The sequence below is a fragment of the Arvicola amphibius genome, chromosome 12, assembly GCF_903992535.2.
Source record: "Arvicola amphibius chromosome 12, mArvAmp1.2, whole genome shotgun sequence".
Taxonomy (NCBI): domain Eukaryota; kingdom Metazoa; phylum Chordata; class Mammalia; order Rodentia; family Cricetidae; genus Arvicola; species Arvicola amphibius.
In genome coordinates this window covers 135,216,858-135,229,139 of record NC_052058.2, presented here as the reverse complement: position 1 = coordinate 135,229,139, position 12,282 = coordinate 135,216,858, and the positions used below count along the sequence as shown (strand labels likewise).

The 12,282-nt window shown below is 41.6% G+C and overlaps 1 protein-coding gene across 1 annotated transcript in view; it reads left to right on the top strand.

The window, feature by feature from the left end:
• Positions 1 to 12,282, top strand: part of Herc2 (HECT and RLD domain containing E3 ubiquitin protein ligase 2) — a 158,743-nt gene that overhangs the window by 40,698 nt on the left and 105,763 nt on the right. Inside the window, 5 exon segments of the mRNA XM_038313420.1 lie at positions 1,751 to 1,944; positions 3,949 to 4,149; positions 7,823 to 8,051; positions 8,518 to 8,642; positions 9,910 to 10,088. Coding sequence (XP_038169348.1) covers positions 1,751 to 1,944; positions 3,949 to 4,149; positions 7,823 to 8,051; positions 8,518 to 8,642; positions 9,910 to 10,088 — 928 coding nt within the window.

The following is a 12,282-nucleotide window of genomic DNA, read 5'->3' as shown; positions in this document are numbered from 1 at the left end:
GCCCTGTTCAGAGGGGGGCAGCCTTTCTTAAAGGGCCAGTTTATAAATTTGCTAAGGGAGCGGCCTGCCGTGTCCCCCATAAGCATTTTTCAGAAATGCAGGATTTGGCTTGCATTTTGTTTCAGAGTCTAGTTTAGTGATTTCTACACTAATTTATTTTCCTTTTGCTTGTTTCTGTTTCTCTTTTGAGAGGGTTTGGAAATAGGATTTTTATGTGAGACTTGTCAGCGTTTTTCTCATCAGTTTTGTTTTACAGACCTTTAAGACCTTGTCTCTAGGAGTCTCTGTGCGCTTCTAAGATAAGTTGTAGAATAGCAGATTAACCCTGATATGCAGCTCTACTGGAATTTAGTTTGCCTCTTATTTTCCTTTTCCTCCGTTAAAACAGAAAATATCCTTTGCCAGTTATTCGCTAGAAGTAATTTAATACTTTACTATAGTAATATTTAAATTACTGTTGCTGTTAACTTACAGTAGTTCAGAACTTATTAGGCAACAGGGTTTTCTTTTTGGAAAGTTTAAAATTTTTATGTGTGTAGGCATTTTGCTCTGAATGTGTATATGTGTATTATGTGTATGCAGTGCCCTCCGAGGGCAGAAGAGGGCTTTGAAATTTCTAGAAGTGGAATTTCAGGTGGTTGTGAGCCATCCTGTGGATGCTGGAAACTGAAACTAGGTCTTTTGGAAGAGCAGCCAGTGTTGTTAACTGTTGAGCCATCTCTCCAGCCCAGATAACAATATTTTTTAGCTGATTTTATTGACATTATGTTGAAACACACTTTGTGTTGATTATGTTACTTACAAGTAAAGGCATAATGCTTTTATAATAGTAATTAAATAGAAAAATATTTAAATCATGTGACTTTGAGAAAAGAACAGTCTTCCTTTTAAGAAAAGTTTCTTAGTAAAGAGTATGTTTTGCATTGCCACATTTAGGGGGATTGGAGACAAACAATCTAATAACTAAAAACATTATTGTCCCACCAACATAGTTACATGTCTAAGTTTGTGGGACTCGTGAGTTGGCGCAGCCAGTAAAGGCACTTGCTGTGTAAGTCTAGTGATCCCTGGAACCCACACAAAGGCAGAGGAAGAGAACAAACCTTCACAAACTTACCTTCTGACCTCCACTTGTGTGCTGTGGCATTCCCTCTCCTGCCCAGCACTCAGTTAGTCAGTCAACAAATTCATTAATTATGAGAATGTTTTGGTGGCCAAGTGTGTTTAGAAACATTTCCTCAGGAAACCTATCTCTTAAAGGAGCCAAAGGAACTCTACTTTAAGTATTGTCTCTCATCCTACCTGAAATTCTTGAACAGTCCAAATGAATAAGGGATTGGGCTTAATCTTGTGATCTTCCTAGTAAATTTCAGAGGCATGTCTTTTGATGGTGTGTGTGTGTGTGTGTGTGTGTGTGTGTGTGTGTGTCTTATTCTATATGAGTAAGAATAGGGATATGAACTTAAAAAATTATACTCATTTTGAATAAAATTCTGAATAAGGAACAGAAAAAAGACTTCATACTATAGCATAAGCTTATTTGTGTGCTGTGTTCTTAACAAATTGTAGTTGCTGAAACACGGCATGTACTTAGTAGTTCAGTCAAGTCAAGTCAATTGATTCTCATATTAAATGAATATGTTACCTGTAAGAAGTCAATACTGAATGCTTTCTGCCCTGCAGCTGTGACCAGATGTCCTTAGAACTAAAGTCAGGCTTGACACTGTCACTGTGCCCATCTTTTCCCTAGGGAAGAAGGTGATTGATGTGGCTGCAGGCTCTACCCATTGCCTTGCTTTGACAGAAGACAGTGAGGTACACAGCTGGGGGAGCAATGATCAGTGCCAGCACTTTGACACTTTGCGTGTGACCAAGCCAGAGCCTACTGCACTACCAGGACTGGACACCAAACACATAGTTGGAATTGCCTGTGGACCAGCCCAGGTACTCACTGCATAGTTAGGTTGGGGTTTTGTACAATTTTGTTTTCTAAATGTTCACTGCTAGATTGTAGAAATACCAGCTTTTGGGTGTCGTCCTCTGTCCTGCAGTTGTTTCAAACCACATATGACTTCATTACTGTAGGTAATGAAGTTACAGTTTCTTCTGTAACACTGTTTGTAGAAACAGTGTATGCTCCCTCCCCTGTCTCTATCCCTCCCTCTACCTCTGGCTCTTCATTACTGGATATGGGTTGTTCCTTTTTTTTTCTTTTTTCTTTTTTTTTTTAAAGGATAGCATCTTTTTTTTTTTTTTTTTTTTTTTATTATGTATACAATATTCTGTCTGTGTATATGCCTGCTGGCCAGAAGAGGGCACCAGACCTCATTACAGATGGTTGTGAGCCACCATGTGGTTGCTGGGAATTGAACTCAGAACCTTTGGAAGAGCAGGCAATGCTCTTAACCACTGAGCCATCTCTCCAGCCCCGGGTTGTTCCTTTTTTGAAAAGTATTCTATGGGTGCTGAAATTTGCTGAAATTGTTTTTCTTCTCAGATTATGTAAATTGATGTGGTTTTCCTTTTGGAAAATAGTGGTTTTCAGATTTTGACTAATTCTGCATTCCTGGCATAACTGTTGCTCATATTTGATCATTTTCCTGTTTCTAGGTTTACTTGCTAATATCTTATTATTTATGTGTGTGTGTTCACAGTCATCAGGGTTATTTACATGCATACTTTCTTCTTACTTGATTTCTGTCAGGGTAAAGCTGGCATCATGAAAAGGGTTGGGGCATGTTCCCCATATTTTCTAAAAGAGATGGTATACAGTGCTATTTCTCCTTTAAATGTCTGTGAATTCATCTGAGCTGAGAAATATAACTAGAAATTCAATTTCACAAGACATTCAATTTCTTTAATAGATAAGCATTCATGGCTTCTGTTTTATGGGTAGGTTTTTCTGGTGCTGGCACTCAGGAATCATTCCACTCTGTTACAGCTGTCCTATAAGATTTTTGCTTGTTTGCTTGTTTGTATTTTTTAATTCTCTATTTGAGTCCAAGCCACTTGGTTACTAATAATTCGTATTTTTTTTTTGTCAGCCCCCACCTCCCACTTGAGGTTTAATTTTGTTGATCTTTTTAAATAATTATTTTTCAGTTTATTTTTTACCTCTTAATTTTTTTTTAAGTGTGTTGCTATTTCATCTTTTTAAAGTATCTTTCACTTCAGCTTGCTTTGGGCAAGCTCTGTTTATTTTTATTTAAAGTGGAATCCTGGATTATTTGGTTTAGCCCTTTTTTGTCTCAAAGCATTTGATGCTATAAATTTTCTCTAAGTAGTGCTTTGTGTTTGCTTGCAAACTGTATACATTTTTTAAAAGATTTATTTATTTATGTATGTATATAGTATTCTGTGTGCATGCCAGCCTGCATGCCAGCAAAGGGCATCAGATTTCATTGCAGTTGGTTGTAAGCTGCCTTGTGGTCACTGGGAATTGAACTCAGAACCTCTGGAAGAACAGCCAGTACTCTTAACCTCTGAGTCTTCGCTCTAGCTCCCAGACTGAATGCATTTTACTGTTTCTGGGTGAACGGTTCTCTAAATGCCAGTTAGGACAGTATACTGATGGTTTCTGTCAGTTTGCTCTTAGGCAGGTTGTGTATACACACCTATGTCATCTACTTAGAGCTGCTGTGGTACCGGCGTAAGTGGGTTGACTGCTCGCTCCCGCTCCCATCCGTTAGTATGGAGGAGTAATCTTGTGGTGAGAAAAGTTTGTAAAAAGCTTTTCACACTTTAATTGTGGATATGAGATGGGACAGTGAAACAGGAGCGGGATTTGGAAATAGTATGTGAGCTGGACAGCCATGAAACTGGGGACATAGAGGGATAAATAAGTTATAACTCAGGCGTTTCATCATGCTTTGTGGTAAGTCTCTCCAGTAGAACAGACCATCAACGAACATAGAGATTTCATGTTAGGTTCATTCTTTTCTTGCACAGAGCTTTGCGTGGTCATCTTGTTCTGAGTGGTCCATTGGCCTTCGTGTCCCCTTTGTAGTGGACATCTGCTCAATGACTTTTGAGCAGCTGGATCTCCTACTGCGTCAAGTAAGCGAGGGAATGGACGGCACCGCTGACTGGCCCCCACCACAGGAGAAAGAGTGCATGGCCGTGGCAGCGCTGAATCTTCTGCGACTTCAGGTGTTACTCTTTGCGCCTTCCTGCCCCTTTATCACTGCCTCAGGGATTAATTCTTAAGCACATTCCTGGGTATTGAGAGTGTGGGTTTTAGCACGTTAGGCAAACTGGTAATGAAATGTTTAAAGTATTTTAAAATACGGTTTTGATGGAGAAATGTCTGTAAGGCTTAAAATAGTTGATCTGGTTTTGTTTCTTCTGGAAGTCAGGTAAGAGCACTGCTGTTATACTCACTGTCTTACATTCACTGCATCCACTGTGGGAGAGTGGAGAGAGAGAGGTAAACCCCAGCTGAGGGACCAGAGCTACTGGGAAAATGGTGCGCAGTGAGCTGGGCTCCCTATGTCAGTACCCTGACCGTGAAGAATGGCTGTGGACATCACCCCACTTCTCCCTGTCTCCCTTCTTCCTCCTGTAGCGTGATCCTACACTGGCCTTTCTGGCATAGTAGGTCCAAGGAGTACTCTTATTTTGTTTCAGTTGGAAAGAGGGCATTTTCTTTCTTTTTTGTGTTTTGTGTTTTGAGACAGGTTTCTCTGTGTAACAGCCCTACGTGTCCTGGAACTAGTTCTTGTAGAGCAGGCTGGCCGCAGGCTCACAGAGATCTGCCTGCCTCTGCCTCCCTAGTGCTGGGATTAAAGGCGTGTGCCACCACTGCTTGGTTAAAGAGGGCATTTTTAATTACAGTTTTAGGATACAGTCTAATTTTGAAATTTTTTTTGTTTTTAAATTATGTGTATATGTGTTTGTGTGTGTGTATGTATATATGTGCATGAGAATGCTAACTTTTGGAAATGCTCTGATTTTATGCATTGTAAAACAATAACAAAAAGTATGCTAGGGTTGGTGATACAATGTAATTATTTTCCAACTTTCCTTTAATAGCGTTTTTAAAGAGGCCATACTCAAAATGTACTCTTTAGGTTGGTGATACAATGTAATTATTTTCCAACTTTCCTTTTTTTTTTTTTTTTTTGGTTTTTCGAGACAAGGTTTCTCTGTGGCTTTGGAGCCTGTCCTGGAACTAGCTCTTGTAGACCAGGCTGGTCTCGAACTCACAGAGATCCGCCTGCCTCTGCCTCCCGAGTGCTGGGATTAAAGGCGTGTGCCACCACCGCCCGGCCCAACTTTCCTTTAATAGCGTTTTTTTAAAGAGGCCATACTCAAAATGTACTCTTTCGTTTCCCCCAGTACCTCTCATCATTGCTTATATGCCGTCTTCTAGGTTCAGCTCATTTCCTCAGATTCCTTCTTCATAAAGTTTTTGTTGTTGGTGCTTTGTTTTTTTTCTCTGCTCTTTAGGGCATGAGAGATGTAAAGTCTGAAAAAAAAGTTTGCTCACTTTAGTTTTGAAGGTAATTTATTAAGGTTCAGCTTTTTAAGCTCAAGCACCCCCACCCTCATCTCAGACAGAACCTAGGGCATCACACATTCTAGGCAAGTGCTTTGCTACTGAGCAGGACCCTGGCCCCAGGTCATCTCCATTTTCATTGGCACCTAGAGAACGTTCTGCTGAAAATAGGTCCCAGTTTGGATGAGAAGTCTTTCATTGCTGCACCTGATCTTTGTAGCTAACATGTGTTTCTCTTTGGTAGCTTTCCAGCTGTTCTGTCTGGGTGGAGGTTGTCTAGATGTAGCTGGAGGTTATGGATGTTACTTCTCCTGAGATTTTGTGCTTTCATTACATTTGAAATTGCTCTCTGCTTTTAATCTACTCCCCACTAGAGAATGCCCAGTAGATTGTTGGACTTCCTTCTGTTGTCCTGCCTATCATCATGACTTCTTTGCTAGTTTTAAATGTCTTTGTCTCTTTTGCTGTTCATCTCTTAATATTTTTGTTCTAAGTGGTTTACTTAGTTCTTCAGTTCAGAAATTGTTCCCTTAGCTCAATAGACCCTGTTTTTGAATTACCCATTTATTTAACCATTATTTACAAGATGCTGACTCAAATACATTTCCCCAGTGCCAGTGCAGCTGAGCTGCTGTGTATACAAACAAAAAAGTGTGAGTATTACTTAGGGCAGAAGAGGAACGAGGGTGCTTGCCTGGCTCTACGCGCCTCCATCTTAAGAGTTTAGTTCTTGTAACATTTTTCATTTGTAGAATTTGTTCTGTTTGAAGCCTTTGCTTTAGTCACAATATTTTTGTCTTCTGGCTTCTGTTCCTTATTTTTTAAGGTTTATTTTTATTACTTGTGTTATGTATATTTGTGTGGTCTCTGTGTGTGTGGTGTGTGTGTGTGTGTGTGTGTGTGAGAGAGAGAGAGAGAGAGAGAGAGAGAGAGAGAGAGAGAGAGAGAGAGAGAGAGAGAGAGCGCTTATGTAGTCCAGAAGAGGGCATCAGTTTCCTTGGAGTTGGAATTACAGGTCGTTGGAGCCTGCAACGTGGATGCTGGGAATGAAACTGTCCTTTGTAACTAACTGCTCTTAACTGCTGAGCAATGGTTCCAGCCCCAACCTTGATAAAAATACTTTAATTTTAATTTATACTTATTTATTTGTGTATCGATGTGTAGGTCAGAGGGTAACTTGGGGAAGTGGGTTCTCCTCCTCCCATGTAGGTTCTAGGGACTGAATTCCAGTCCGTAGGGTTGCTGGGAAGTGCGCTTATTTGCTGCACAGTCACTGGCCCTCTGACCTGTGATTTTTAAGAAGACTTTACATAAGCCTCTTGCTTTCCTTTCCTTGTTTCAGTTGCTACCCTGTCTTGGGGCATGGCTTTCTTTGACAAAGATTTTCCCTCATGTTTGTTTGTTGCAGATAAAATGCCTTGTTTGACAATGGCTCTTTTTGGTTTAAGCTGGCAAACTGACCTTAGAAGACAGTTTTGTATTTGCCTCTGTTGTGTTGTAGGATTTTACAGGCCGTAGCAGGTTCAGGTGGTCATTTTGGCAGACTTTTAGGGATAGCTCAGGTTTAGCGGGTGGTTGTGAGGAGCTTGGGGGCACTCTTTGTTCATTGGAAGGTCCCTGTCTTTTGAAACCAGAACCTTTGGCACCCTTAGGACTTCCCTATGTCCTATAGTTTGGCTGTCTAGTTTTAAACTACCATTAGCCACAGGCATTTCTCTGTTGGATGCAGATTGTTGGGGTTGCCTTGGTGGTTGCTGCTTCTACATCATTTTGTCCTTTGTGCTGATCTTCCACTTTGCAGATATGTATGCAAAGCTGGGTAAGAAGTGGTTTTTGGTTGTGAGCCTTGTCTTTAAGAGCTGTGCCATCTTACAATGAGATTTCCCAGGTGATGTGGTTCAGATTTTTAAATGTAATTAAAAACCAGTTAGACAAGACTCAGCCTTCCTAATCTGCAAATCTAAAACTTGAAACAGTCGCAGCTTTAAACTTTTTCAGTGCTGCATGGTGCTGTGAGTGGGAAATTCAGCGTGTGCTACCTGCTTCCTGTGCAAAATATTAATGTATAAAGTTACATCCAGGCTACATGAATAACGTGCATATGAAGCATAAATGAATTTCTCTTAAGGGGCCTTATATATGTGAAAATATTTCAAAATCTGAAACACCTAAGCATTTTGAATAAGGGATAGTTAACTTTTACCGAGAGTTAATTTTGTTTATAAAATAACATTTCATATTAAGTTTTATTCAGCCTTTTATTAGAGTTTGGAAAAATAAATTTATTTTTGGGTGTTCTAAATACTATTTTTTTCCTTTTTATAGTTGCATGCTGCCATTAGTCACCAGGTTGACCCGGAATTCCTTGGTTTAGGTCTGGGCAGTGTGCTCCTGAACAGCCTGAAGCAGACTGTGGTGACCCTGGCCAGCAGTGCCGGGGTTCTGAGCACCGTGCAGTCCGCTGCCCAGGCTGTGCTGCAGAGTGGCTGGTCTGTGCTGCTGCCCACAGCTGAGGAGAGGGCCAGGGCACTCTCGGCGCTGTTACCCTGCACAGGTGAGCTCTCGCGAGGGGCAGAGTTGGGCCGTGAGTGACAGAAAGAAATGGAGAGGAGAGGACAGGACACGGCTGCTGCTGGGTGAGCTGGAGGAGAAGGCTTGTGGGAGAGCACAGCCAGAGGCAGACTCACCAGGGAGTCCTGAGCAGACAGGACCCTGAGCCCTGTGAGGATATAGGGGTGGGTTGGGGAAGGACAGGGATGGAGGGGGGACCAGGTTCAGCAGCCAGTGAGCCAAAGGTAACCAGAATGGTTGGATTATTTAGGAAAGAGCAGCCCAGCCTCCTGGCCTGCAGTTTTCAGAGTAGGGGGTGGGGTATGTAAGACAGGAGGACCCTGATGTATTAAATAGGCACCTCAGGCATTTTTCCTAGGAGTGGAGACTTAACAGAGAGGAGATGGCACTTACTCAATTTGGCAAAAACAAACAGCAAAGTAAACAAAACCAAAACCTTCTTTGTTCAGTTTCAGGCAATGAAGTGAGCATAATTCCAGGCCGTCGATTCATGATCGATCTTTTAGTTGGCAGCTTGATGGCCGACGGAGGGTTAGAGTCTGCTTTAAATGCAGCCATTACTGCAGAAATCCAGGTATGGCCCTAGGCGTGCATAGGCGCTGATGAGTATTTTACTGAGTGTGGAGGTGAGATTGAAAACTGTATACTTGTGCATATGTAGAAATCATGACCATAATCATTGAAGAATCCCAAATTCAAAGATTTTAGTTACATATAAATTTTTAAAATGTAAACTTTTTGGTTTTACTAATGTAAAAGTGATTGAAGTATTTGTGATAAAATGATCCCATCCTAAGTGTGCGCTTCAGAGAATGTGATAGATACTGCTATCACATAGATCACCTCTTTAACCAGGAAAATCGCATGTCCCTTTGTGTTCTTGCTCCTCTGCCTCTAGATTTGAGTGCCACATAAGTGGAATTAGATATTGGTACTGTTCCCTCTTCTTTCGCCTCAGCTGATGGTTTCTGTATTCATCCACATTATTGTGCTACTACTTTGTTTTCATTATTGAGAATTATGTCATAGTTTTTATTATTGAAAAGGACTCTGTCGAATGGTTGTAACCCTGTTTATTTAATTTCCTGTTGAAGGATGTTTGGTTGTTTCTGGTTTTAAGTGTACTGTGGTCATTCGGATCATTAAGTTCAGTAAGGATCAGGTGAGAAAGTAAGTGCTAATCCTTTGAGACTGTGTTTTCCCAGTCAGTGCTTTAGGGTAGCATATGTTGAGTTCTAGGCTGCATATGCGCTCACATTTTCCCCAGAGAGGAAATTGTCCTCACATTTGAACCAGCTGTGTGCTAGTTGCAGTTTTTTTCCTGACCTTAAAATAGACTGTGCTGTATGAATCAGCTCACACTCAATATCTGTTAGACCTGGTAGCAAAGGTTTCAGTGACTCGGGGCTGGAGAAATGACTGGGCAGTAAGAGTCCTGGCTGCTGCTCCTCCAGGGGACCTCAGTTTGATTCCTAGCACTTACATGGTGGCTCAGTTATTTGACTCAAGTTCTAGCGCATCTGATGCTATCTGCTGGCCACTGGTGTCACTCAGCACACACATTGCCCAGACACACACTCAGGCAAAACCCTCACACACATTAAAACAAACAGAAAGAAAGAAGTATTTCATTCACTTTACAGTGACTGAAGTGCCAGACTGATGAACAGGTGGTCTAATGGACTCCTCAGGAGAATAATATATTTAAAACCATAGCAAGTAAGAAATGGGTTTTTTGGATACGCAGGCAGGTGTCAGTTGTGTTCATCAGCGTCTGAAGCTAGGGCGGCTGTGTTGCTCATCAGGTTGCCACTCACCAGTGTGCGCTTTATAAATTTTAGGATATAGAAGCCAAAAAAGAAGCACAGAAGGAAAAAGAAATTGATGAACAAGAAGCCAATGCCTCAACGTTCCATAGAAATAGGACTCCTCTGGATAAAGACCTAATTAATACTGGGATCTATGAATCATCTGGCAAGCAGTGTTTGCCTCTAGTTCAACTAATCCAGCAGCTTCTTAGGTAAGCAGCATTAACTGTGTTATTTTTGTAAGAGTTTCTGTTTGAAATACTCATGTACTGACATGAACTCTGGAGCATCAAGAGTGTTTGGCTGTTGAGGACTTACCCTGCAGAGTACCCAGTGTGGACCATAGAGTGCAGAGAGGGCACTGAAGCACAGGGAAGACGAGAGAGCAGGAAGACATGCAGCACTTTGTAAGGCTGATGGAACAGCAGGAGTGTCAGCCAACAGTAATATTCTTATGCCCGTTAATAAGCAGGGAAGTGCAAATTATAGCACTTATGGCAAGTTTACAGTTTGAAACCTCATTGTACTATTACAAGATTCTGTCAATCATAGTTTTATATAGATGCAAAATAATATATGTTACTTATAAGACAACCTTTAAGTTAAATGAAAATCTTAATGAAGGAATAGTGAGTGGTTCTTTAGAAAGCCATTTCCAGAGGTAGCAAGAATAAAGTGAATTCAAACTGTCATCAGAAGTTAACTGTGGAGAACCTAGACACCACAGAGACCCTAAGAGAGACACACATGGATCTACATAGGAAGGAGAAAAAGACAAGATCTCCTGAGTAAATTGAGAGCATGAGGGGTCATGGGAGAGAGCAGAAGGGGAGGGGGGAGGGAAAGAGGGGAGCGGAGAAAAATGTATAGCTCAATAAAAACAATAAAATATAAACGTTAACTTTGGGAAGGTCCAACTATGGCCTTGTTGGATAACAAAGATAATTCAAAAAGCAAAAAGTCAGTTTGATCTGGGAAAGGGATGTATTAGAAAATGAAGTAAACGATCACATTCTTAACATTCTGTTCTCTGCGAATTTAGACTCTTGGTTTATTATGCTCTCAGTTTTGGGAGAAGAGGCAATGAGACAGTCTCAGTTAATCAGCCTGGCCTTTGCTGTGCAGCCTAGTGCGGCACTGGACTTCTGAATCTCTAGCTTCTTTTTCCCAACATGCCTTGATTATAATCCCTCTACCCCCCCTCCTCCACCCTGGACAGGGTTTCTTGGTTTAAAAGCCCTGGCTGTCCTGGAACTTGTTTTGTAGGCCGCACTGGACTTGAATTTACAGAGAACCTTCAGCCTCTGCCCTTCGAGTGCTAGGATTACAGGTGTGCGCCACCAGCACCTGGCTTCCTAGACTGTATTTTATACTCACAAAGAAAGTAGAGCTCTAGTGGGCTGGCCCAGGCAGTTGCCCACACAGCAAGAGACTGGGTAGTGGCAGCAGCTCTGTCTACCTGTGTGTAGTAGGTGTAGGGTGGGCATGCCTGCTCTCTTCAGTAGATTAATGGTGTAATTTTGGTGATTAAGTTTTAAAACTAGTTATTATCAATTTTAGTAAACACTGCTTCTGAAAGCTTCAGCAATAGAAAGGGCTGTGGGTGGGCTCAGTGGTAGAGTGCTTGCCTAGCATACATGATGATTTCAGTCTCCAGCATCAAAGAAGAAATACACACACACACACACACACACACACACACACACACACACACACACACACACCAATAGTTTTTTTCTATACTGGGTTAATACTGAAATGGTAACATTTTCCAAGCATTTGAATGTGTTAGCTTTGTGTCAGTGTGAGAACGGATTTACTTTGGATCATGACTGTATAGGTTTATGTTGCAAGGAGAGGCGGCCCCTTGTTTGTCCTGGCTGCCCTGCTAGCTTACACCCCTGAAATAACCATATAGAAACTTTATTCATTAAAAACACTGCTTGGCCCATTAACTCTAGTTTTTTATTGGCTAATTCTTGCAGCTTAATTTAACCCATTTCTATTAATATGTGCATTGCCATGTGACTGTTGCTTACTGGCAAGATTCTATCCGGCGTCCGTCTCAGGCAGGAGATCCATGGCTTCTCTCACTCTGCCCTTCTTCCCAGCATTCAGTTTCTTTATTCATTAACCAACGAAAGCAACACATGAACAGAAGAACCTCCTACACCAGATTTAACTCCCTGGTAGGTTGGTTCTGTTGCCACTGGGCCTGTGGTGCCTCATGGTAGGAGTGTGTGGCAGAGCAAAGCAGTTGTCATCTCATGGTGGCTGGGGAGCAGATAGAAACACAGGAAGGGCAGGACTCCCAGTATTCCCTTTGAGGTGACCAAAGTTCTTCCTACCCAACCTTACCATCTTCCAGTAGTGCCAAACCGAGGACCAAGCTTTTGATAGCTGGGA